General features: G+C 46.0%; 1 protein-coding gene across 1 annotated transcript; it reads left to right on the plus strand.

Annotated features, from left to right (window-relative positions):
• Positions 1–3,674: 3,674 nt before the first annotated feature.
• On the plus strand, positions 3,675–25,825 carry notch1a (notch receptor 1a). Its single transcript, XM_083929788.1, has 34 exons — positions 3,675–3,896; positions 5,108–5,189; positions 11,756–12,018; positions 12,108–12,446; positions 13,469–13,591; positions 13,704–13,937; positions 14,047–14,202; positions 14,307–14,492; positions 14,599–14,712; positions 15,349–15,462; positions 15,569–15,802; positions 15,898–16,008; positions 17,404–17,596; positions 17,712–17,857; positions 17,968–18,081; positions 18,813–18,932; positions 19,054–19,206; positions 19,298–19,526; positions 19,620–19,821; positions 19,920–20,073; positions 20,199–20,383; positions 20,555–20,687; positions 20,788–21,045; positions 21,131–21,243; positions 21,361–21,932; positions 22,042–22,482; positions 22,604–22,749; positions 22,850–23,063; positions 23,198–23,282; positions 23,389–23,551; positions 23,649–23,947; positions 24,053–24,200; positions 24,293–24,390; positions 24,497–25,825. The coding sequence occupies exons 1-34, from the start codon at positions 3,839–3,841 to the stop codon at positions 25,745–25,747; spliced, it is 7,431 nt and encodes a 2,476-aa protein (XP_083785914.1). The 5' UTR covers positions 3,675–3,838; the 3' UTR covers positions 25,748–25,825.
• The last annotated feature ends 768 nt before the right edge of the window (positions 25,826–26,593 follow it).

Below are 26,593 nucleotides of genomic sequence, written 5' to 3' on the forward strand. Positions count from 1 at the left end.
TGTGAAGTGTGTTTAGCAGCAGAAGATTGCACAAAGCCCCTCTTCTATCTGAGCATTCATGCAGAAGAGGTGTTGTTTTTTTGGTTGTAAATTGATGTGCTGGCTTTTTTTTAATTGGTGAATTGTTGAACCTTAAATGTGTTTGAAAACCTGCAACTCCTGCAACCAAAGCGTCATTTGAACCATTGTTGAACCAAGGAGGGTTGAATAAGCTACCAACACATTATGCGATCATACTCATAAAGTCCTGGATGCAAATGGAAATGTATCTTGATGTTAAGTAATTGTATTTTATCCTCTTCATTTCTGTAAAACTACAACAGTCCAATACAAGCTGAACATGTGTATCCATGATGACTGATTTTGACTATGCTATACTAGAGTTATGCCGCTAAAACCTCTCATATTGCCTTTTTTTCCCAATTTGATAGATTCAAGACTAAAATTATGCAACTCTTTTACTTTACTAAGTCACGTCTCAATTATAATATTCCCATAATCAAAGTGGATTAAGTGATCAAGTCTAACAGGACAGAGATAGACGACCATAATGTGAGCAAGATAAATGTAATTTACTACATTCACGCTAAACATTTAAAGCTGCTCATTTATTCGCACTTGCATTCAACTTTTATTTTTTTCAATAATTCCAGTATTCAATTGAAGAATATGTCTTATTATTATTCTTATTGGGAGCCATATTTAAACACTGTCTAGAGATATTGGACACCACTGTTCAATGACTGCTCTCTCCATCTTCTTTGTGTCATCAGGCCTTTTTGAGACTGATTCAACCGGTTGGGTATGAACCAAGTATAATACGTTTGTGGTCTGATAGTAGGATGACATCATGTAGTCCTTGTCAAGGGGTGCTACTTTTTATCACAACCTCTGGCCTCGCTCTATTCCTGCAACCCAGAGAAGGAAGGAAGGGAGTCTGAGTTAAAGGAATCTCAATGTGCTCCAGGTCGGGAGCGACCAGGGTTCACGCCGCAGAGGGCAGTCGCATTTATATTTAATCTCAGAGAAATGACTCTGTTGTCTTGCACTGTGCGTCGACCTCTTCGGGTTTTGTTTCTATATTAAGCCTTGATAGAGTTTGTTTTCCGAGCTTTGCGTCTTCCCTTGTCCAACCTTGTGAATCCATCACGGAGCATTTTCTCATGGCCTTACAATGTTCCCCCCAAAACAAGTCAGAGAGAGAGAGAGAGAGAGAGAGAGAGAGAGTCTCATAAGCAAAAACACAAGCTCTGATTTCGTGACAGATAAAGAAAGGCACGCTCTGTCGGCACTTCTGACAAATCAGCACTTTCTGATTTGAAGACCCAACCACACCTTTGGTACATGTATTGAGGATACAAGTGGGCATGTAGTAACAGCAGGAATGACTAGAGCTGAGTGTGTGCTCGATAGATTTGACATTTCTCACGGTGGGTCAGGTGTTTTTCTACTATCACCCAACATGCCCGTACACATCACCATTATTTCATGCGTCCAACACTGCTTGGTTTTCCGTTATGCAATACATTTAGAGTTGATTGCTCACACTCCCTCTTTCCTTCTCTTTTCTCCCGGTGTTTCCCACACTATACGCACCTCATGAGACCTAGCCCCTTTTGGCGTTGATCCATTTGGCTGTCACACCAACTGGAGGACCAAAGTGTGCGTGGGCTTCATCATAAAATAATCTTTGCCCTGGGGTGCTGAAACTCTGCAGCTACTCCCCGACAGTTTCACTTGCCCTGAGCGAGAGAGAGAGAGAGAGAGAGAGAGAGAAAAAAAGAATCTGGCACTGACATGTACTCTCTGTCTGTGTAATAGTCGTAACTGAAATGTCGAGTCATGCTATGCTCTTGAAAAGACATGTGTCTCAAAGATTCTTCAGAACAAGGATCAACGCAGCGAGCCATGCTGTGAGAATAAAACTGAAACAGGAGCTGGAAGTGTCCTTATTTTTATGAGATTAAGATTTTGTGTTTAAGAGTCCAGAATACTAAAATTAAAGCAGACACGAGACGATTGGGATTCTCACATCACATGCACAAAAGTGGAGTGTGTAGTTATGAAACCAAAGCACAATGAACTAGTTTGTGCAGTCATACCTTTATTTGAAGATTTTATGTTCAGGTCCTTTACTTTGAAAGTAGCAATTCAACAACATTAAAAGAGCATACATTACAGTAAGTCCTGCATTTAATATCATATCAAAGTTCAGATGAATTATAAACAAAATGATGCTTGACTGTGCAAGAGCATGTGTGATGTTGTAACCAGTTATGATAGAACTGTTTCATATACAGTTGGGTAGTTTCATCTGTAAGAAATATAATAATTTATAGGTTGACCTGGATAAGTTGTCAAATAAATGTTTAGGATTAAAAAGCACACTATTCTCTCTGAAATATTGAAGTAGCAACACCACAATGAAAAAATTCTCCTGCTTCGAATAAAATCTATGTAATTCCATACGAATCATTAGCAAAATTACAATACTTCACCCTCAAAATTATGATTTATATATCACTTTCTACCCCTGTGTTACCTTGAATTCTTGAAGAAGAGTTTGTTTTTCTGACATGCCTCCATGCTAGGGATCGACCGCTATGGATTTTTTAGGGCGATACCGATACCGTTTTTTTCCCCATCAGCCTTTAGCCGATGACCGATTCGGACCGGACCAATTTTCTTGAGCTGATATTTGGAGCCGATACTAATTTTGCTCCCTCAATTTACATCATAAAAATTACACAATGATGATTACAAATGTTACAAGTCTCAATTTAAAAAAAAAAAGGAACAATTATTGAACTTAAAAAGGCGTCTCCAGCAACACGGAGCTGCCCGTCTGTAAATAATGCGGGGGAAAGAACTATCGGCGGACGCAGCAGCCCGCATCGGCCGATATCGATCAACCCCTAAAAAACGCAAATATCGTCCGATAATATCTGCTGGCTGATGTATCTGTTTGTCACTACTCTATGGTGAACAAAGAATCTCAAAATAGAGAAGCGTTTTTTATCACTGTGGAAGAATGCGAGGAAAGCACATTTTTCTTCAAGAATTCAAGGTAACACAGGATGAGTAATCGATACCAGATACAAATGATCAATTTCTTGAAATTGCTTTGGGGATAACGATGACCTGGACAAATGAGAACATTCACAGGTGTACAAATGATCATTTTGAGGGTGAAGTGCTCTCAAAAGAGAATCAAAAGTAGCTAGTCCATGCAGGAAAATGTCCTGCAAATGTTATTATCACTGCATTATTATAAATAGTATTTGTCATCTCCATTCCAAAACCTGGGCAGGTACATCTATAAAAATGCATCATATTTTATGAGTTTATGTGTAAGATCTTAACGAGTTTAGTGCAACAAGTGGATGTCTAAAGTACAGACAAATGGAAATAATGAAATACCCAATTGCACTCAGGTGCAGTTGAGTAAACGTAATTGGTTACGTTCCACCACACTGTCTAATGCTAATAAATTTACAATTCAAGGGGAATGAGTGTGTGTTCCTCCAGCATGTGAGAGAGGCGGCTTTTATTTGGCCTGAGGAGGAGGAGGAGAGGAGGAGGAGAGGGGGGGGGGGGGTGTAGGGGGAGGAACTTGTAGAGTTGCCTGCCGATTTCATTGAGAACTCGGAAAGCACCAGGTTAACATCTATGAACTGAGTCCTCTTAAAGATTTTTCCTCTCTCACTGTTGGATTTACCGTTTTTTCCCCCTTCCACGAGGATATTTATTTCAACCCAACACCTGGAGTGTACCAAACTGCGGATCTATGCCAACCCTACGTGGGAGTTCACGACATTTGTGAAGTTGAACAGGAGGAATGCATCGTTTCTTTGTGAAACTAACATTTCTGATTCCTGCAATCGTCATCACACAAGGTAAAATGCATTTTGAAAATAGGTTTCGTTGCAGAGGCGCGCTGCAGGCTGCAGAGCGTGACTGAGGAAGGGAACCTCGAAGAATTCAAATTAGACTTTGAATAAAGTTAGTCCTTGATAGCTGTATTCATTTAATACGGCTACTGTGTGTGATTAGAAGTGCTATACAAGCCCGAGCAGAAGACTTGGAACTGACTCAATCTAGTAAATCACTTGGAAACTTTTATTGAATTACTTTAAGAGGCTCTCTTGGTCGTGGGAATGAATCCACTACAAGTGCAGGAGCCAAACGCTGCGGTGCGCTTGGCTGCTGACTTCCCCAGCGGGCTACGCTTGTGAAAGTTACTTTACACACGTTTTTTATTTCTTTATTTTATTTTGTCTGCACATGCAGCCATACACTTCTGCAATCAGCACTTTTAATGCAATAGATAAGTTATAAAAAAGTTACTACGGGAACCAAAACTCCTCCTCATGTTGTCTGTGCTGTCTTGTAACTTTTTGTGCCTAGAATATATAAGCTTTACTTGGATGTAGGTCTTAAATTGTTCTAAGAACCGGTTTTAAATAACATGGGAGATAATAGAAGCGGGTGCGTGTGTTGGGGCCGGGGACGCGGTGGGGGGGAGCGCGAGTAGGGGGGAGGGAGGGCACCTTTTGTCTGCATGTGTGGGAGAGTGTTGTGAGCGCCGGGTGGAGGGTGGAGGGGTGGAGGAGGTGCTGTTATTCCCGTCTGCCGGTAAACAATGCCCGAGGAGAGTGTTTTATGGCTCGTGCTGGACTCTGATTTCTTTTGTTCCGCATCTGAGCCCCGCAGCTGCTGCGCTGCTTTCCCCGCAAAAGTGTGCCCCCCCCCCCCCCCCCCCCTCCCTCCCTTAAAAGCCACGCACCACGCGCTCTAGCCTCACCGGTGTCCTCGACAGGCTCCCCAATCCCTCCCCCCCCCCCCCCCCCCCCCCCACAGGATAACCGTGTAACAAATCAATTAAAGATTTAGGATGTGCACGCGCATGTGTACATTAAAAAAAAAAAAAAATCACGCGAATAAAGATGCATTAAAAAGATCTCACTGATGAATAATTTCCCACTAATAATTCCATCCATCAGCCTAATCCTATTTAATCCTAACAGCTAGTTTAACAGTATGGGTTTCACTGTTTGCCTTGTGGGTTCATAACATGTTTAATATGTTTTTTTTATGTGCTCAACAGGTCTGAAATGCTCCCTGCCCACTGAATCATGCCTGAATGGAGGAAGATGTGAATCCACCTCTAATGGAAATGGAGAATGCAAGTAAGTAACAGGGAGAAGTGCAGCAGATGTTGCACTGCAGACACCCACACAGAATGAGCTTTTCCTGTTATCTTTTGTGCTGTGTGTTTGAAATGCGTGCAGTCTTAGAAGTGCAGTGTAGTGTAATTTCTGGTACTTGAAAGTGTTTTTTTTTTTTTTTTTGGTTGGAGAGAAAAAAGGGGGCCACATATTCACCCTTTTCATTCCAGCCTTTGAGCGGGCCCTGTGCCCGGCAACCAGAGGCCCTCGAGTTTCTTCTGGGCTGGTGTGCTCCTGTACCGCTCCAGGAGCCACATTGCTCTGTGAGGCCGCACACATTCCCTTAAAAAAGAAAAGAGTTTAAGAAGTGAAGAAATAAAAAAGAGAGTGCGGTTCCAGAGAGGTGAGACGAGGGTAGCCGGACAAAAGCCCACTCCCCCCTCTCAATCCCGTTAATGAATGCAAGACCCCTTCACCAGCAAAGTGAGAGGACGCGTCCAGTCCTAAATCTTGTTTTTCTGCTCTTTCATGGGCGACAGCTGGGGCTCGCCCGCCGCCCGTCACCCATTGTCCTGCAGTCAGAATAATGCTGTGTGACTAATCTGAGTGGGGCTTCCCATCATGCCACAGCCACCCCAAACACCACAACACACACCAAACCTCTGCCATAAGCCCCCCCTTCCCCTTTCCACCCCAAACCCCCCTCCAAAAGGCTTGTCTCCTGCTTTCTGAATGGACACCCCCTCCACCCCCCAACCTACCCGCTTGTGATCTCCATTAGAAAGCCAGATGGCTGTGAAATGTAATTGGATTGGATGTCAAGAGAGTGAGATTAATTGGAATAAAGTGCAGAAATTTGAAGGCAAACAAGTGGGAACAGACCGAGAGGCAGATTGTGGGGTATTTGTTTAGGCTATGGATTGGTGTTAATAGTTTGTGGGTGAGACATTCGATATGCTAACATTCCCTGTAAGCTTCCTGATTCATCCAGATGGGAGACAGAGAGGTTTTTTGTGTACCCAGAATTTTTTTTAAAGAGATTTCCAGTTGTGGCATACTAAAAAAATCTATCTGCAAGCTCAGGGGTGGCCTGGTTTACCCTCGGGGTATGTGTCCATGGCAGGCGCTGCTCGGGTCTGCAGAGACAAGGGGGAGCTATTGAAGAGCCAAAGCTGCTGCTAGCTCAGGCCCACTAATTCACAATATCTAATCTGCACACTTCACACACACACACACACACACACACACACAGACACACACACACACACACACACACACACACACACACACACACACACACACACACACACACACACACACACACACACACACACATACAGAACTCTGCACGTGTGCACACAGAAACAGTCTCTCCACCGGCCTCCTCCTCCACAAAGCTGTTATTGTGGTCTCCATCTCTGCTCGGTCCAGTTAGAAACAGACAGGATAAGAGCATCACTTCAGCCACCCTGGCTTCTCTCTCTTCCTCGCTTTTCCTCTCATTAATCATTCATCCCTGCCAAGCGCAGCAGCCATCAGTCACAGGGTGCACTGGGAGGTTTCAGTCAGTGCTCAGGGGTCAGAGTGTAGCGTCTGTATACCAACGGGGCTTCCAATAACGGTTGGGGTGTTATCATCGCTATTTGAATTTTGTGTCACATTTACTGGCAAGTTCAGTCAGGCATTGTGTAGTGACATGAGTGGAAAGTCCACCTGAGGGGAAAAAGAAGAGGCACAGTGCTACAATGCCCCAAATTCAGACTAAGATTAAGTTGTTGGGAGGTTACGATGTTCCCATTACACAATGTTGAATGCAAGGTCAAAATGCTTCAAACCCACATTTGCAGTTCATGATGTTAGCAGTGAACTTACAAGTGAGTCATGTTTTGCGTTGAGGTGTTTTTTTTTCAGCAGTGTTTTGTAAGCAGCGTGTGAGGTGACAGATTTAAAAGGTAAGGTACTGTAGATTTAAATCCTCTTTCAGGGCAGTTCCCACGAGTGTGAGAGTGAAATCACATGCTGGCATAGAGAACAAGGTTAGGCTCGGTGTAAACTGTGGTAATCAGATGTCTTACGGATGGGTTTAGAGGGATTACAATCGTGTTGAGACTAAATTGGTATTCCATTGCCCTGTCCTGCGGAAAGGATGTTTTCTGTCCTTCCTGTTTCTAAAATTAGTCACCCTTAATTTTAAAGCTTTTCAATGTGGACCTTTCCCCCAAAACAGGAACTGGCTTGTGTCCTGTTTATTAAATTGCGTCATATTTATCTCCTTGAGGTTGATGAGGCTAACCTGTATCTGTCCTACAGAGGCAGAGAGCAGTCTTCAACTGTGTAACAGAGACAGGTTTTAATGCATTTTATGAATTGAATGAATTTTACAAAAAACAAAACATAGATGAGACCTCCATCCCTGCCTTTGGACAAACATGGCATCTGAGGGGAAACACAGTATCAACAAACATGTTCTAGCTCTCCATCATATTTACCTCCCTGATGAATTTGTCAAAAGAAAAGGGTTCAGTTCGGGGGAAAATCTGAATCGCGTCTAGACTTTAAAGTGTACTTTCGTTAGGAGCCACTAGACAAACAGATACAACAACCAGCCGCTCTAATGGGGAAGCACTCGGTCATGATTCTGTGAAGTAAAAGGTTATCTGAAGGTCTAGGGCTTCCTGTTTCCCATGCAGCTGTAGTCATATGGTTATGCAGGCAGCTTAAAAGCATGTAAGGACGGAGCGTGGTGTGAGTCAAATTTAGTTCCATATGTGAGAGGGCATGGCGAGGTCGAAAGGTTGTTGCCCCTGCCCCTGCCTTTGCACGGCTGACTGACTGTCGATGCTGCTTTGCTGAAATAGACACTGTTTTAGACTGAGGTGACTGTTAATAATAAACTCCGAAAACATCTCAACTGTCTTGCTGCAAATACCGCGAGATGTCTGACGGAAATAGTCTTGAGTCAGAAAACTGAAAGTGGCTGATGTAGTCAGACCTCTCTGACCTTGCACAGAGCTGTCTGTTATTGCATATCGATGATAAAATGTCTCAACCATAAAGACCGGCTAGAGCGAGTCCAGCACCACTAAAAAGATGTTCCCCTCTCCCTCAAGAAGGAATGTCGCTCTTCGTTTGTCCTCCTATAGGATTACCGAGCAGGTCTCTGTTAAAGCTCAGCTCCATGTGGGCTTAAAACGAATCAGGTGCACTGCTGGGTCAAGTGTGCCTGTTGGTGTGGGGCTTTTATTGGGGTTTAAGCACTGAGGCCACCACTCCCCTGGTTAGGCCCATTCCCTAGATGCCAGGGCCCCCCCTTGATACAACAGCGAATGAGGGTGACGGTGGGACAGAGTGTTTTAAACTTCATGTTTCAGTCAAACTAAAAAAAGCTACTGGAGTAAAACATTTGATACATAGTGTCGGAGGGGGCCCTTAAGTAGACTGGGCAGTGACGAGGATCCTGTGAGTCTGGAGATCCTCAGAGCGGGGCCATCAAAGCTGTGCTGTCACATCACAGCGATAAGAGGCTATTTGGCTCTAGTGGGTGCTGAAAGTTCACATGCACCAACACAGGCTGTCAAATGTAGAAACACCAACAATCATGGAGCAATCGGGTACATCGGTTAGATGCATCTGTATGTGCAAGCCTTCTTCCCTGTCTGTGTTTTATTTACATCCATGAGAGGAAAGGTTACCAGTTGAAGTAGTTACAGATCATTATCCCTAATGTCACCATATTACAAATCACTAGAGAGACATGCTTTGAATAACTGGTCCCAGTTCAGCTCCAGACTGAGAATGTTGTGGTAACATGTGATGTGCCGACCTGACTAATGATGACCTGAGGTACTTTAGCAGATGTGTTGTCACTGATAACGATCGTAAGAAGTGGAGTGGCAGGCAGGTGCTTTTCACTTGTTTGCCTGTGAGGTGGGGATGTCTCCATGATTCTGCCACCAGTAGAACAAGCTTTATCGCTCACTCACACCAGGCACGGTTGAAGTTAACTGGTATTTTGTGTGTGTGAAAGCGATCTTGTGGTCATTAGTGAAGCAGGTGCTCAGATCATGTCACTGTGGCTGACCCTAATAAATCTTCCTACTTCACATCTCACAGAGAGCGCGGCAGGAAATAGCATCATCACTCTCAAAGTGATCTCTTTATGAGCCTTTTTTCTGTGATACTTGTTTTGCAAGATGAAACTCCACTAAGCCTACACAAGATTTGTTTTTTGAACTATATACTGTTAGGAAAAGTATATCTTGAGAGGCTCTTAATAAGAATTAATTCACTTGCTTATCACTGTATGTACAGCTATTATGCAGGCTTTTATTTTCGGTGTAGTATCAAACCCACTGATCCTAGGAAAGTGCAGATTGGTCATTGTGTGGGAGTTAAGAGCTTTCTAGGCCCACTGCATTTCTCATTTCCTCTAGCTGAGCTTCACCGTTTTGTTCTTGGTCTTACTATAACAGATGTGGACCCCCAGGGGTCAGACTGTGGCTAATGATTATACACATCCAACAGAACATCCTTTAATGAGACAAAATGAATGAGGAGGAAAGGGCAGAAACAAATGGCCACTTAAAGAGAACAAGAGGGCAGTGGGTGTTAATGAGAGTGGAAAGCGAGAAAAGAGATGATGATGTTATACTTTCATAAACAACATGACAGTAAAACCAAGAGGTTCAAAATTCTTACAGACTGAGTGAATATAATTACTGTGCGCCACCCTCATCCATTTACATAACATTTTCCACAGCGGTGGCATTTCCAGCGCACAGTGGGGCTGGTTTTGTGTCGGAGGATAAAGTCACCCCAGAGTGGCAGATGGTAGATCAGGCCCAGCGGGGAGATACGAGACAGGGGAGAGAAGGCAAAAGAGGCCAGCCCACAGTCACAAAAGTGTTTGGGGTCAGAGGTCGGGGAAGCATCTGCTCCGGCCTGAGGGGACATTGCATTGCTGGGAGAGACCTGTTGCCGTGGTGTGTGCTGCTTAGCTTTTCAGCGTGTGGGTGGATCTTTATCTCAGATTGGACTGACTTCAGGACAAAGAGGATCTATTACAGTTAGTTAGCGTGGGATGACACACACACACACACACACACACACACACACACACACACACACGAGTGCACACATACACACGCACACCATTAATGACATCTGTTTCATTATACTTGTGTGAGGATTTTATATGAAAACAGTGACATCCCTTTGTGATAATTCGGTGTGTTTTCATGGTAAAGTGGAATGGGAAGCAGGAAAAACTTCAAAGCCGTCCCAAATGCTTTTACAATCTTCTGCCAATTGCAACTGTCTGGGCTCCCTGCGGGGCTCATGGCACTGTTAAAAACTCCCTGATTGGTCTCAACTCACTAAGGTCAACAAGAGGGTTTTCAGCGGGACCATGTGACATAAGGAGAAAGCCGTAAAAAGCAAACAGGGAGTTGTAAAAAAGTCCACACAGAGAGAGAGACGAGAAAACAGAGCAATGAAGTGTGAGTTGAAGCAGAGGCGAGTAGAGGACTGTAAGGAAAGAAAGAAGATTCAGTATTAGGGTATAACAGAGGAAGTCATAAGAGGAACAGGTAAAAAAGAGAGGAATTAAGAATGAATGTGGTGGTTGAGTTGAGGAAGGGGGTGAGGAGACAGAAGTTGCAACAGCTGACTTCACATGGGTTCTTTATGTCCCTGGAGAAGAGGTTGGCTTTTCAGCCCCCCCATCTGACAAGGGGACAGAGGGGAGGGAGGGGAGGAGGAGGAGGAGCCCTGTCCAACAGCTGCCTTCATTAACATGCGCACCTGCTCCCTGTGGAGATACTCCAACAGATGCCCTCCATCACACATAAACACTCACACGCACATATGCACAACTACACAACTACACAACTACACACAAGCCCCAGTTCAAACATAAACACTTTTTGTGCTGTAAATGCTCCTACGCGTGGCAGATAGTACAAGCTGCATGTGAGATGATGTCTGAGCGATTTGGAGATCAATATTAGTGAATTTCTTGGAATTGTTTTTTTGTTTTTTAGAGGGGGGTTAGTCCTCATCTTTGTCCAACTTCTGTCCTGAGTTTCTAAGTCTTCACTTCAGCCAGTTAGAGCTATGTGGCTGCAGCAGCATCCGTCCTTAATGGTCTGGTTGGGAGGGAAGCACCCGGGGGCTTAGGGCCTGAATGCAGTGCTTCATATAGGACATCCAGAGCCGGCACAGTCCCCTTGATCTCTACGGTCATTCAGGATGAGTGTGGACAGCGTGGGGGCAAAAGGTAGATGGGAACGGGCTGCTGCCTATGGCTAGACTATTTAGTGGCGTCGGTTGTCCCGGCAGAATGTGTTTTCAAGGTTCTGAGGGAGTCTAATCCAGAGAGACACACTAGAACAACATGCCGTCCCAGTCCCCGCTGTAGTGGGACTTTCCTGGGCGGGAAAATTTTAGTCCCTCTCCATACCTCCCTCTTCTCACCCTCCCCTTATTCCCCTTTTGTTCAGATAATTACTCCCAGGAATGAAACGAAAAAGGATCCTCGTTAATGTTTTCTAATCACCACTTTTTCCCCCTTCACTGTCTACTCCCAGGTGTCCCAGTGACTACGTAGGCAATCGGTGCCAATACCCAAGCCCCTGCAGCCCTTCGCCCTGCCGCAATGGTGGCGAATGCCGTGCTGTTTCCCATGGCAACACATTTGATTTCCGCTGCGTATGTCGCCTGGGTTTCACCGACCGGCTATGCCTGACCCCCAACAACCACGCCTGCATGAGCTCCCCCTGTCGCAATGGAGGGACGTGTGACCTCATTACCCTCACTGCCTTCCGCTGTCGCTGCTCACCTGGGTGGTCAGGTATGTAGATACATTTTTATCAAATACTTTTGCCCTTTTACCATGAGCTATAACGATTAATGACAATCTCTTGTTGTTTTGTTTTCAAGGTAAAACCTGTCAGCTTGCCAACCCATGCGCTTCCAATCCATGTGCAAACGGTGGCCAATGCTCAGCCTTCGATTCCACCTACATCTGCACCTGCCCACCCGCCTTCCACGGTCAAACCTGCAAGCAAGACGTCAACGAGTGCGCCCAGTCTCCCTCTCCCTGTCTTAATGGTGGTGTGTGTGTAAACGAGGTCGGCTCGTACAGCTGCCGCTGTCCTCACGAGTACACTGGGCAACACTGTGAGACACCCTACATGCCATGCAGTCCCTCACCATGCCACAATGGAGGCACCTGTGTGCAGAAGGGAGACACCACCTATGACTGTAGCTGCCTTCCAGGTAACCAGCAAACACATAAATAAGCAGAACAATATTTTTTTCTGTTGACATATGGAGTTGCATATGGCTAGTGCAGCAGCACACACTTTAGTTTTCCTGTTACATCAGGTGACCTAAAAACCAGCCTGTTGTTGTAGTAAAATCTGATTGAGTGGAATGAGTAGGTTACCCCCCTTCCAATTCTCTCTGCCAGCCTCCACTGGCAGGATGCAGTCACACAGACGTTTCCTTCTGATAATCACAAGCAAGCCCCCACAACACCAGGGGCACACGCATTCACGTAAATGTATAGATATACACACCCTATTCATGAGGTCGCACACACACAAAAATATCTTGTTTTTCAGCTAAATGCAGCCAGTCTGTTTGGCGTCTTTATTGTTTTGGCACTCAGAGCTGCTGCAGTGTTGTTTAAAACCTTGGTAAAACTGAGCAATTGTGGTTACTGTTGTTAGGAGCAGAACTGCAGCTGTGAAGAACCCCCCCCCCCCCCCTTTGAACCACATTATAATAAGCACATTTCTATTTCTTGGAAAGGTTCAATATGAGGTCCTCATGAGATTTCAGCTGCCTGTATTAATGTCTCACTAAGTGCTTCTTATGACCAGCACAGATCAAGTTGTTTGGATATGCAGATGAATGAGGGATATTATAGGGTTGTGTGTTAAAGTTTAACCCATGCTGTGTGTCTCTCGTGGGTGTTTGTGCCGGAATGCGGCTAGATAGCAAAGCTGCACGGGCACCTGCAGAGCTGTGGGTTGATAGTTAATCAGACTGGTGGCTGTAAAACACCCACTCAAGCCTTTGATGTTTGAGGAGGACACAAGTTGCTCTGTCATCTATAACAATCTGCCAAAGAATATAGAAAGTTATCTCTCTGTTAAGTGTACAGTGTTAATAAGAGGAAGAAAGGGTCTTATTATTAACTTTCAATATGGGTAATGCTAGATCTACTACTATATCTTTGTTACTCCCCTCTTTTCACATTATGTTTCTTTTTGTCTTGTTCTCCCCTTGTTCAGGCTTCACAGGTCCGCACTGTGAACACAACATTGATGACTGTCCAGGCCACAACTGCCAGAATGGTGGTGTGTGTGTGGATGGTGTGAACACATACAACTGCCAGTGCCCACCTCATTACACAGGTGATTTTTTTGCTTTGAGAATAACCATATACTTTAAAAATGAAACCAGGAACATACAAAGAAAACATTTACGCTGTGTTTATGGCCTTTTTTTCTTTATAAACTCTTTCAGGTCAGTACTGCACAGAAAATGTGGACGAGTGTGAGTTGATGCCCAACGCGTGCCAGAATGGAGGCACGTGCCATGACACCCACGGCAGCTACCACTGCGTCTGCGTCAACGGGTGGACGGGAGACGACTGCAGCGAGAACATCGACGACTGTGCAAGCGCGGCTTGTTACCACGGCGCTACATGCCACGACCGCGTAGCCTCTTTCTTCTGCGAGTGTCCTCATGGGCGCACAGGTACGACTATCTGTGGCTGACCCCGACACACAGTACACACAGATTATGATTTTCAATGTAAATGTAATGATACAGGTTTGATGAACATCTGTTGTTGTGGTGCTCGCAGGTTTGCTGTGCCACCTCGATGATGCCTGCATCAGCAATCCATGTCAAAAGGGTTCAAACTGTGACACCAACCCAGTCAATGGCAAGGCCATCTGCACCTGTCCCCCAGGTTACTCTGGGTCAGCCTGCAACCTGGACATTGACGAGTGTGCCCTTGGTAAGTTATAAAGTCAATTGTTTCCCTCTTCTGGTAAAGTTTTGAAATGAATATGCATAAATGACAACATATGCATGACATCTTGTCAATCTTAAATGTTGTAGGTGCCAACCCTTGTGAACACGGCGGTCGCTGCCTCAACACCAAAGGCTCTTTCCAGTGCAGATGTCTTCAAGGATATGAAGGACCTCGTTGCGAGATGGACGTCAATGAATGCATGTCTAACCCTTGCCATAATGATGCTACCTGCCTGGATCAGATTGGAGGTTTTCATTGCATCTGTATGCCCGGTAAGATCATTGGTTGCTATTACATGGAGATGAAAGGGGGAAAGTTAAATTCACAAAACCATGTTTAAACCCAAGGACATTGACTAATAACTCTTTATGATTTCAGGATACGAGGGTGTGTTCTGCCACGTCAACACAGATGAGTGCGCCAGCCAACCTTGTCTCAACAATGGCAGGTGCATCGACAAGATCAACTCCTTCCACTGCGAGTGCCCCAAAGGTGAGAACTTATTAGAGATAAGAGTTAAAGTGAGTTAAAGAAATAGGCTCTCAGATCCTTCCGGTCTGTTTTAAACCCCTCTTCGGTCAGACAGTCCGAGCAGAGAAGAGGCTATAAAGAGTGGATCATTAACTTAGCTGTCAATGAGTATAGCACGCCATATATGGTTCACTGATCAAATGTAAATGATTTACTTCCTCTAATAGTCTCACTGAAGGGTTTTCGACTGGACAGGACAGAGCGGATCAGGTTGCAGAAACATTAGCATATTTGGCGGGCATGAGAGAGTTAGAGAGTTTGTGTTAGAGCTTAGCGCCAAAACTGGGGGAGGGCAAGGATTGGTTTATGGTCGGTGAGCTGGAGGCCATTGTGTTGTGGTTTGAAAGAAAGATTTCACTGCACAGTAAGAGCTGAAGAGGGGGTTAGGGGGGTGGAAGGAGTGTTGTGGAATGGTTCATTAGGACCTTCAGTGTCCTGCAGACCTGCTTCAAATGCAAATTAGTTTTTCTCTTCTCCATTGTTGCATATGCTCACTGTAGCCATGACATACAGAGTATATTTTTGGAAAATTTCACACATTTAAACACTAATTTGGAAAAGAAGTTTCATTCTGTATTTCGTTCAATGCATTGGCAGGTTTTTCGGGTAATCTGTGTCAGGTGGACATTGACGAGTGTGCCAGCACTCCCTGCAAGAATGGAGCTAAGTGCACCGATGGTCCCAACAAGTACACTTGCGAATGTGCTGAAGGTAAAAAAATGAATTTGAATTTTCATGCAATTTGTTCTAGTTTTTCTCCAAATGAACGTTGCCATAATTGTATTAAATACTTAAAATCTATCTATTCCTGTCATAGGTTACACAGGGCAGCACTGTGAGACAGACATCAACGAGTGCTACTCTGACCCCTGCCACTACGGCACCTGCAAGGATGGCTTAGCCTCCTTCACCTGCTACTGCCGCCCTGGCTACACTGGCCGCTTGTGTGAGACCAACATCAATGAGTGTCTAAGCCAACCCTGCAAGAATGGTGGCACTTGCCAGGACAGGGAGAACACATATATTTGTGCTTGCCCCAAAGGCACTGCAGGTAAGACTCCAGACATCAACATTCGACAGAATCACAGCAGTTAAAATGTTGAGATTTTCCTCACATCCTTTGCACAAATGTGTTTAAATCGACAGGTTTAAATTGTGAAGTGAACCTGGACGACTGTAAGAGCAAACCCTGCGACTACGGGAGATGCATCGACAAAATCAACGGCTACGAGTGTGCATGTGAGCCCGGCTACACAGGTAAGCACTGGGTGGAGTTTACAGGTGCAGAGGGGCGGTCCCCTGAGCCTTGGGAGGGGCAGGTAGGACAGGTGGCTGGCGGGTCCACTCCTGCGGAACAATGGTGTCAGATTGCCTGTGTGGGATGGGGGTGAGGAGGTAGAGAAAGGAACACAGTCCCCAACCTGATACACACACACATAAAAACACAAACACACACACACACACACACACGCACACACACACACACACACACACACACACACACACACACACACACACACACACACACACACACACACACACACACACACACACACACACACACAAAGCACACACACACACACACACACACACAAAGCACACACAAAGCGCTAACTTTGTTTGCCATTTGAAAAGGTTGTGACGTTAAGCCTGGAAAGAGTCTGTTAGGTGATACTTTAAAAGGAAAAGAGCCTGGCCTTTAATCACATATCTGATGTTTACTAGTGTGTAACTGCACGGCAAATCCCATAAAAATCTCTGGACATTTCACCGGACATACTTCACTGACTCAAATCCACCTGTAAAGTTCTGGTGTATGAAACTTCAGTGACAAAGTCTAAGCAACATGTGGGCTCTTCCTCCCTTTCATGGCCCAACAGAGCCGGTTCTGACTGGTAGTGGCCAAATGATTATGCTAAAAGGGGGCAGGGAGGAACAAGTGTGTATGTGCAGGCTTCTGTGCATCCCTCCTCCTCTTCCTCCCCTCCATCTTTTTGTGCTGACAGGGTGAGTGTGGAGGGCATGGCGGGACTGAGACACAGAGGGACAGAGGACTATTGTATCTGAAGATCAGGCAGTTGGGCCCTCCCCTCCTGATTGATGAAGAGCAGAGGAGGAGGGAGCTGGGTAGGGGATCTGGGGGGGGTTTAATTGTTACTCGGCCGTGTGTGAAATGGGTCTGGCCTTCTGTCCCCTGAAAACAGCCCTGGGTGAGGTTAGTTTTCCCTGGATGGGGGGGTTGTGAATAGGGAGAGTAGCTGCAGCCCCCCCACCCACCTCCTGGCAGCACCTCCCCCTCTCAGATCCAGCTGAAACCTTCCTTCTGCCTATTCATCAGGGCGCCATTCAATCAATGGAGAGGAGGCAAAAGGGCCTCCAGGGGCCGCCAGGCTAGGCACACATTGGAGCTGCCACAGCTTCTGCCTGTTGAATGTTTAGAGTAGTCTTTAGTGCTAGATCTCTCTATTGTCCAAAAGCCACACAGTGCACCTCAGCTAGCAGCGCATAAAGCCTCAAAGAATACCACACCAGAGAGCAAAGTGTCCAGCTGTGTGGCATCCATAATGGACAGTCTCGACATTTATCAATACACATCTTTCAAAAGGAATGTCTTACTGCATTGGCCTTAAATCCTGTCTTATCATCTATCAGGATTGATGTGTAACATCAACATCGATGAGTGTGCCATCAACCCCTGTCACAACGGGGGCACCTGCGTTGATGGCATCAACAGCTTTACCTGCCTGTGCCCAGAGGGCTACAACGACGCCACCTGTTTGTCTCAGGTGGATGAGTGTGGCAGCAACCCCTGCATCCACGGCCGGTGCCAGGATCTCATCAATGGGTGAGCAATGATCTAAAAAGTTTGATGATTGAGTAGCAAAAATGTAGCAGAAATAAAATGTATTACATTTAAAAAAGGTAAAACACTGACGTGACATTTTTTCTTTGCATTCAAGCTACAAATGTACCTGCGACTCTGGCTGGAGCGGCCCCAACTGTGACATCAATAATAACGAGTGCGAGTCCAACCCATGCATGAACGGGGGAACCTGCAAGGACATGACCAGCGGATATCACTGCACATGCAGAGTCGGCTTCACTGGTCAGTTTCAACCCTCATGACTTTTGTCACTCCTTTGCTCATTTAGAGCGTGTGTGTGCCCTGTTAGCCTATATCTAACCCAAGTGTGTTCTTTAATCCTGCCACCGTAGGACCTAACTGCCAAACTAACATCAATGAGTGTGCCTCCAACCCCTGCCTTAACCAGGGCACTTGCATCGATGATGTGGCTGGATACAAGTGCAACTGTTTGCTGCCCTACACTGGTATGACACTTAGCTGCTTATTTTTCACGCTTCCACCTGGGTTTTTTAATTTAGTGAGCTGTTTGCACAGGTCTGAATGTAAAGACAGTCTTCCGCTTTCCACACAGAAGGTTTATCCAGTCCTACATTTTGTTGTTTTAGAAAACATCAGCCAATGGCCCCAAACAGGGACGTGTGTTTTTGGATTTCTGTGTGGAAAAATCTGCCTGCTTCGTAGGGATAACAGTGTGTGTGTGTGCGTGTGTGTGTGTGTGTGTGTGTGTGTGTGTGTGTGTGTGTGTGTGTGTGTGTGTGTGTGTGTGTGTGTGTGTGTGTGTGTGTGTGTGTGTGTGTGTGTGTGTGTGTGTGTGTGTGTGTGTGTGTGTGTGTGTGAGAGAGAGTGTGTGTGTGTGTGTTGTGAAATAACATGCCACAGTGGCTAATAGAAGTCAACTGGAGCCTGCTCCAAGCCCTATTCCCACTTCCGTTACGTCCTGTTTCCTGTCTGTGATCACACAATAGCAGGAAACATGAAGGCCCTTCCTGTTTGGCTAAGTCGTCATGGAAATGGATAAGGAAGTGGGACAGAAACTGGGACTTAGGAATAGATGTCACTCCTACAAATAAAATATTTTACAGGGAATTTTAATGTATCTAATTAGTGATTTGGTGTTTGATATTAAAGTCTGAAACAGTTGCTCTGATCTACCAGCGCAATGCAAACACTGATGTTATCTCATCTCTGCCCCCAGGTGAAAACTGCGAGACCCTGCTGGCGCCCTGCAGCCCCAGACCCTGTAAAAACGGTGGAGTGTGTAAGGAGTCTGAAGACTACCAGAGCTTCTCCTGCATCTGCCCTGAAGGATGGCAAGGTATCTATCCATCCATCCAATTCTGCTCCACCTGTTTCATTTCTACCTGTCCAATAATCTACCCCCCCCACCGGACATAGTGATTAACATTTCCTTGTACTATCTTTCTCTTCGCCTGAAGGTCAAACATGTGAGATCGATATCAATGAATGTGTGAAGAGCCCATGCCGCAACGGTGCTGTTTGCCATAACACTATGGGTGGCTACCAGTGCAGGTGTCAGCCAGGTTACACTGGCCAGAAGTGTGAGACGGACACTGATGACTGCAAACCAAGTAAAGAACTGATTTCAACCTCATGTTCTCATGTTGTCTACAATTCAAAACTAGATGATGGTTATTTTATTTCCTCTTGTCTGTGTTTCAGATCCCTGCAGTAACGGCGGTCTGTGCCGCGATGGCATCAACACTTTCACATGTACCTGTCTGCCTGGGTTTCGTGGCGGAAGATGTGAGCAGGACATAAACGAGTGTGAGAGTAACCCGTGTAGGAATGGCGCCAACTGCACCGATTGTGTCAACAGCTACACGTGTACCTGCCGGCCTGGCTTCAGTGGCATCAACTGTGAGATCAACACCAACGACTGCACTGACAGGTACATCGCCATGTCAAAAAATTGTGTGTACTCTGTTTAAGCTGCCCAAATCAGCTCCGGTTTTAACATTTTTATTTTCTTGTGTCTCTTCAGCTCTTGCTTCAATGGTGGCACCTGTGTGGACGGAATAAATGCGTTCACCTGCCTGTGTCTACCAGGATTCACTGGCAGCTACTGCCAATATGATATCAATGAGTGTGACTCCAAACCGTGCCTCAACGGAGGCTCTTGTCTTGACAGTTATGGGACGTACAAGTGCACCTGCCCTCAGGGCTACACAGGAGTCAATTGTCAGGTAGAAATCCTCTTTTATCAGGCTAATTGTGTAAGCACTGTGGTGGTTTCATTTATACAGTTTATTAAGTATTTTCTGCCTTTATTTCCCTCTATTAGAACCTTGTGCGCTGGTGTGACTCATCCCCCTGTAAAAATGGAGGTACATGCTGGCAGCAGGGGGCCTCTTACACCTGCCAGTGTCAGACTGGATGGACTGGTCTCTATTGTGACATCCCCAGTGTGTCTTGTGAGGTTGCAGCCAAACAACAAGGTAAGATAACTTGCCAAAAGTGATTTTCCGTCATGTGATACGGCTTTCTATAATAGCCATTATGAATCTACAATACCTGTGTGTGTGATTCACGCTTTCTGTAACTCCTTCCTCTTTGATTACAGGGGTGGAGGTGGCTCACCTGTGCAGGAACTCAGGCCAGTGTCTGGATGCTGGGAACACCCATTACTGCCGCTGCCAGGCCGGCTACACCGGGAGTTACTGTCAGGAACAAGTGGACGAATGCTCACCCAATCCTTGCCAGAACGGAGCCGTCTGTACTGATTATTTGGGAGGATACAGCTGTGAGGTAGGTTGATTTTGAATTGGAATAAGATAAATCTCATGGAAATCTACAGATATGATGACAATGTGATCATAGGAAATCAATTAATGACAATTTCTATAATGAATTCTTTCTCTTCTCTCTCTCTCTCTCTCTCTCTCTCTCTCTCTCTCTCTCTCTCTCTCTCTCTCTCAGTGTGTCCCTGGCTACCATGGTGTCAATTGTTCCAAAGAGATCAATGAGTGTCAGTCACAGCCCTGTCAGAATGGAGGCACCTGCATCGACCTCATCAACACGTACAAGTGCTCCTGTCCCAGAGGAACACAAGGTAAACACCTGCATAGCACATTTAAGCCATTACGTCAGCATTCAACCACAAAAAAACAGGATATGTATATTTTCTTACGTAACATTTCTGTCTCCCGTAGGTGTCCACTGTGAAATTAATTTGGATGACTGCACTCCCTCCAGCGACCCACTAACCAATGAGCCCAAGTGCTTCAACAACGGCAAGTGTGTGGACCGCATTGGAGGTTACCAGTGTGTGTGCCCTGCTGGCTATGTAGGAGAGCGCTGTGAAGGTGACGTCAACGAGTGTTTGTCAGACCCCTGTGACCCCAGAGGGTCCTACAACTGCATTCAGCTCACCAACAGCTACCGCTGTGAATGCCGCACTGGATATACAGGTACTGATGTGCATCCAGCAAACAAGACTGGAATGTCCCTGTGTGCAGAGTCAGAATGATAACACCTTTTGCTTATGTTCTCTAGGTCAGCGTTGTGACAAAGTGTTTGATGGCTGTAAAGGAAGACCCTGCAAAAATGGAGGGACATGTGCTGTTGCCAGTAACACACCTCACGGTTTCATCTGCAAATGTCCACCTGTGAGTACAGCTGTGTGATCCCTCAGACTATCGCCTCTTTAGAGATGCTTTTAATATCCTTTTTTCCCTCAAGTATAGCCCAGTGATCATAACCTCGGTCCATTTCTGTCCCTCTAGGGCTTCACCGGCTCTTCCTGCGAGTATGATTCTCGCTCCTGTGGGAGTTTGAATTGCAGGAACGGAGGTACATGTGTGTCAGGCCACCTAGGCCCACGCTGCCTGTGTCCACAAACCTTCACCGGGCCTGAGTGCCAGACCCCCACTGACAGCCTCTGCATTTCCAACCCCTGCTACAACGGCGGCACTTGCCAGATCACCCCAGACGTGCCTTTCTTCCAATGCAGCTGCCCCAGCAATTTCAACGGCCTGCTGTGCCACATCCTAGACTATTCCTTTGTCGGAGGTTTTGGCCGGGACATTACCCCCCCTCCGGAAGTAGAGGTGAGCTGCGAGATTCCTCAGTGTGACGAGTGGGCCGGCAACCATATCTGCGACTCTTTGTGCAACAACCACGCCTGCGGCTGGGATGGAGGCGACTGCTCTCTTAATTTTGATGACCCCTGGCAAAACTGCTCTGCGGCTTTGCAGTGCTGGCGCTACTTTAACGACGGGAAGTGTGATGGCCAGTGCAACAGCCCTGGGTGTCTCTATGATGGATTTGATTGCCAGGGACAGGAAGGACAATGCAAGTAAGTCTAGAACACAGAGAAAAGTTATTGTGGATCATCAAACTATTTTCAGGATTTGCAATATATCTGTGTATCAGAATGCTAACCAAATCTCCTACTTTTCTTCCAGCCCACTGTATGACCAGTACTGTAAAGACCACTATGCTGACGGTCACTGTGACCAGGGTTGCAACAATGCCGAATGTGAATGGGATGGCCTGGACTGTGCCAACAACATGCCAGAGAAGCTGGCAGATGGGCACTTAGTTCTGGTGGTCCATATTCCCCCCGAACAGCTTAAAAATCGTTCTTCAGCCTTTCTCAGAGAGCTCAGCAGTGTTCTCCACACTAATGTGGTGTTCCGCCGTGACGCCAAAGGGGAGCCAATGATCTTCCCGTACTACGGTAACGAACAGGACCTCGTTAAACACAACGTGCTAAAGCGCTCTGCGGATGGCTGGCCTGACTGGGCTTCAGTGCCAGCCAACGTTTTGGGTCAAGTGAAGGAAAGCGTGTCTGCCATGGTCAGCCCTCGGAAACGCAGAGAGTTGGATCCTGTGCAAGTTAAAGGGTAGGCACTACAAAGAAGTCACCTTTTTTTTCCTAAGTTTTCATTAGCAAAACATGTCTTTAATGATATTTATCACAGAGAAGTGTGGAATTTTAATGTTTCCACCCATTTTTGCTTGTAGTTCTGTGGTGTACCTGGAGATTGACAACCGTCAGTGTTACCAGCAGTCTAGTGAATGCTTCCAGAGCGCCACAGATGTAGCTGCATTCCTTGGAGCATTGGCCACCAGTGGGAATCTCAATGTTCCCTATATTGAAGCTGTCACCAGTACGTAACTCATCTGCCATAATTATATATGTATACTGTATATGTGTGTATGTCTATTGATATCCTTAGTAACACGTGGTGACTTTGATTATCTTTGCAGGTGTGAGACCTACTTCCTCCAGTTCAGAGCTCTACCCCATGTATGTAGTCTTCTTGGGCTTGGCTGCTCTGGGTTTCATCTGCCTCGGTGTTCTGGTGTCTCGTAAGAGGCGGCGAGAACACGGGCAACTCTGGTTTCCTGAAGGATTTAAAGCATCGGAGCCGAGCAAAAAGAAACGCAGAGAGCCACTGGGAGAGGATTCTGTTGGATTGAGGTAAGGAGACGTTGAAAGTGGAATAGGAAGGCGGTGACGCTTTAAAGTCTGCCGACAGCTGTGGGTGTTTTCTTAAGCTTGACTGGCAGCAGTCTACTGTACCATGTAACTAACCTGCCTCCTCTTTTCAACAGACCTATGAAAAACTCTGACATCAATCTAATGGATGACAATCAAAATGAATGGGATGATGAGGATCCAGACTGCAGGCGCTTCAGGGTAAGAAAAAACAGTTTGAAATGAGTCTCCTATTGTCTTACTAAACTACGTTTTACCAAACTGTCTATGCTGCCCATGCTGACGTGATGATTGGTGTGTCTTTCAGTTTGAGGAGCAGGCCATGCTGGATTTGGGTGACAACACAGACCACAGGAAGTGGACACAGCAGCATCTGGATGCAGCTGACCTGCGTATTGCGTCCATTGCTCCTACCCCTCCTCAGGGCGAGATAGAGAATGACTGCATGGATGTGAATGTCAGAGGACCAGGTGTGTACACTTGTTATTAGAGGATTTACAGAAAACCCCTTGAAAGATTTTGTAATCTTCTGTGAACTCATTATAATGATCTCCCTTCCTCTTTCAGATGGTTTCACTCCCCTGATGATCGCCTCCTGCAGCGGCGGAGGACTGGAGACCGGCAACAGTGAAGAGGAAGAGGATCCCTCAACAGAAATCATCTCTGACTTCATTTACCAGGGCGCCAACCTCCACAACCAGACCGACCGCACAGGCGAGACTGCCCTCCACCTGGCCGCTCGCTACGCCCGCTCTGACGCTGCCAAACGCCTCCTGGAGTCCAGCGCAGATGCCAACGTTCAGGACAACATGGGCCGCACTCCACTTCACGCTGCTGTGGCTGCAGATGCACAGGGAGTGTTCCAGGTACCCTTTTCCTCCACAGGAGTCTTTTTTTTTTCTCTCCTCGCTCTGATAGACTTTGTCCAGCTGTTTGAAAGCACTTAACTAAACAAGTTTGTGTCCCTGCAGATCTTAATCCGAAACCGCGCCACTGATCTTGACGCCCGCATGCACGACGGAACAACGCCGCTGATTCTGGCCGCCAGATTGGCGGTTGAGGGCATGGTGGAAGAACTTATCAACTGCCACGCCGATTCTAACGCCACAGATGATTCTGGTAGTTAACATTTAATCATCTCCACAGTCCATAAAGATCCCGCGCAGTGTGATGAACTGTTATGATGATCAACCCTCACCTTCTCTCTGCAGGTAAATCTGCTCTCCACTGGGCCGCGGCTGTAAACAATGTGGAGGCTGCCATGGTGCTGCTGAAAAACGGTGCCAACAAAGACATGCAAGACAACAAGGTATGTGACACGATGTGACTGTGATGGAGCTTTTTGACAAGTACGGACACATTCACAGTAGTTTACATAGTGTATGAACTGTTTTTTGTTTTTGTTTGCTTTTTAGGAGGAGACACCACTCTTCCTCGCAGCCCGTGAAGGCAGCTTCGAGACAGCCAAAGTCCTCCTGGAACACTTTGCCAATCGTGAGATCACCGACCATCTCGACCAGCTGCCCAGAGATATCGCCCAGGAACGCATGCACCATGATATCGTCCACCTTCTGGATGAGTACAACGTGGTTAGGAGTCCCGGTCTTCACAATGGCCCTCTAAGCACCTCCAGCCTCTCGCCGCCTCTCTGTTCCCCCAATGACTACCTTAGCAACCTCAAGCCCTCCCTGTCTGTCAAGAAGGTTCGCAAACTTAGCTCTGGGAAAGGAGGGAAGGATGGGGGCAAAGATAACAGAATGAAGAAGAAAAAGTCTCTCGACGGGAAGGGTAACTTGCTAGACACGTCAGCTGTCCTCTCCCCTGTCGATTCCCTGGAGTCACCGCATGGCTACCTGTCTGATGTGGCCTCTCCTCCCATGACCTCACCCTTCCAGCAGTCCCCACCTATGTCTCTAAATCAACTACAAGGCAATGGAGACCATATGGGCCAGATGAGCATGGGTAAGGATATGGGCTGTATGTCTTTTGATCATAACCCGCCCCGTCTCTCCCACATGCCTGTGTCCAGCCCTGGCAGTCAGGGCACAACATCCATCGGTGGCAGCAGAGGAGGCCAGTGTGACTGGATCTCCAGGATGCACCCAGGTGTAGGCCAACAAGGAGGCTTCGCCCAGGCGCCGCCCATGTCCCACAACATGATGGGTGCTCTGCATGGCGTCAGCACCGCCACCCTGTCTCAGATCATGGGCTACCAGAATCTGCAGACCAGCCACCTCGGCTCGTCTGCACACATGATGCAGCAGGCTCACTCGAGGCAGCTCCAGCACCAGAACTCCAACTCCACCACGGCCGGGCAGTCCCTCAACCAGAGCTTCCCAAATATCGAGCTGAGCGGCTCTGACATGCAGCAAAACAACGGTCGCTCTATGTCCATCCACACGGTAATGCCCCAGGAGACGCAGATTCTCGGCAACCAGTTTCTCACCCCTCCCTCCCAGCACAGCTATTCTGGCCCCATGGACAACACACCTAACCACCAGCTACAGGTGCCTGACCACCCGTTTCTAACTCCCTCCCCCGGCTCCCCCGACCAATGGTCAAGTTCGTCCCCACATTCCAACATGTCCGATTGGTCAGAAGGCATCTCCAGCCCTCCAACAAGTATCCATTCACAGATGAATCTGATCCCAGACCAGTTTAAGTAGAGACTTGTAAAATGGACAGGACTATTAAGTTTGAAAAAAAAAATATACAGACAAAGTTCATACACAAAGAGTGCGACAAACCTGTCTCAAGACTGAAGATGTTCCTTTTTTATCAGTTTTTATACTAACGATAAGAACAGTTTTAGTAATTTTGTATTTATTTATGTGCTTTTTTTGACCTGAAATATACAGAAGATGCTTTTATATTTATGCTTTTTTATTTTGTTTTGTTCTGTTATGTATGGGACGATTAGAAACCGTTGAAAAGGAGTATATATCAGAAAAAAAAGACTCCTAGATGTGTACACTGGCTATTTATTTGTGTCTTGTGTTGCTATATTCACTGGATTTATTTTAATCTTTTGGCCTTCACAAATTTTATTTTTCGGGATTTGCATTGCTTTATGTTTGTACAGATTTTTTTCAACTTTTATAGATTATTTTAAAATTTTCAGTATTAATTAATTATATTTTAACCTCCGTTGTCTTTTTAAATGACACAGGTTTTGTTACTGAACTACATTTCACTAAGTCTTATCACTGAGTTTAGATGATGATCAAATATATATATATATATTTAAAGTGTCCCCTTTCATGATGTTGCTTCTGTCCTTTCGTGGCAAAATGACAAAGAGAGTAACTGAGCGAAGGTAACAAAGACCTTTAAAGCACAAAACAAATATCCCTTATGAGTTGAGAGATGCTTTTCAAAACGACTGCATCTAAATCAACCTGAGCCTATTTTTTATTGAGTAATGGTCTTGGCTGGTGCTGAGTAATTGATTTGAGGTCATTTATGATGCAAAGACTGTTTCTTTATGTCATAACGTGTCCCAAATGTGATTA

Source organism: Echiichthys vipera (genome assembly GCF_963691815.1).
Source record: "Echiichthys vipera genome assembly, chromosome: 16".
NCBI lineage: Eukaryota > Metazoa > Chordata > Actinopteri > Perciformes > Trachinidae > Echiichthys > Echiichthys vipera.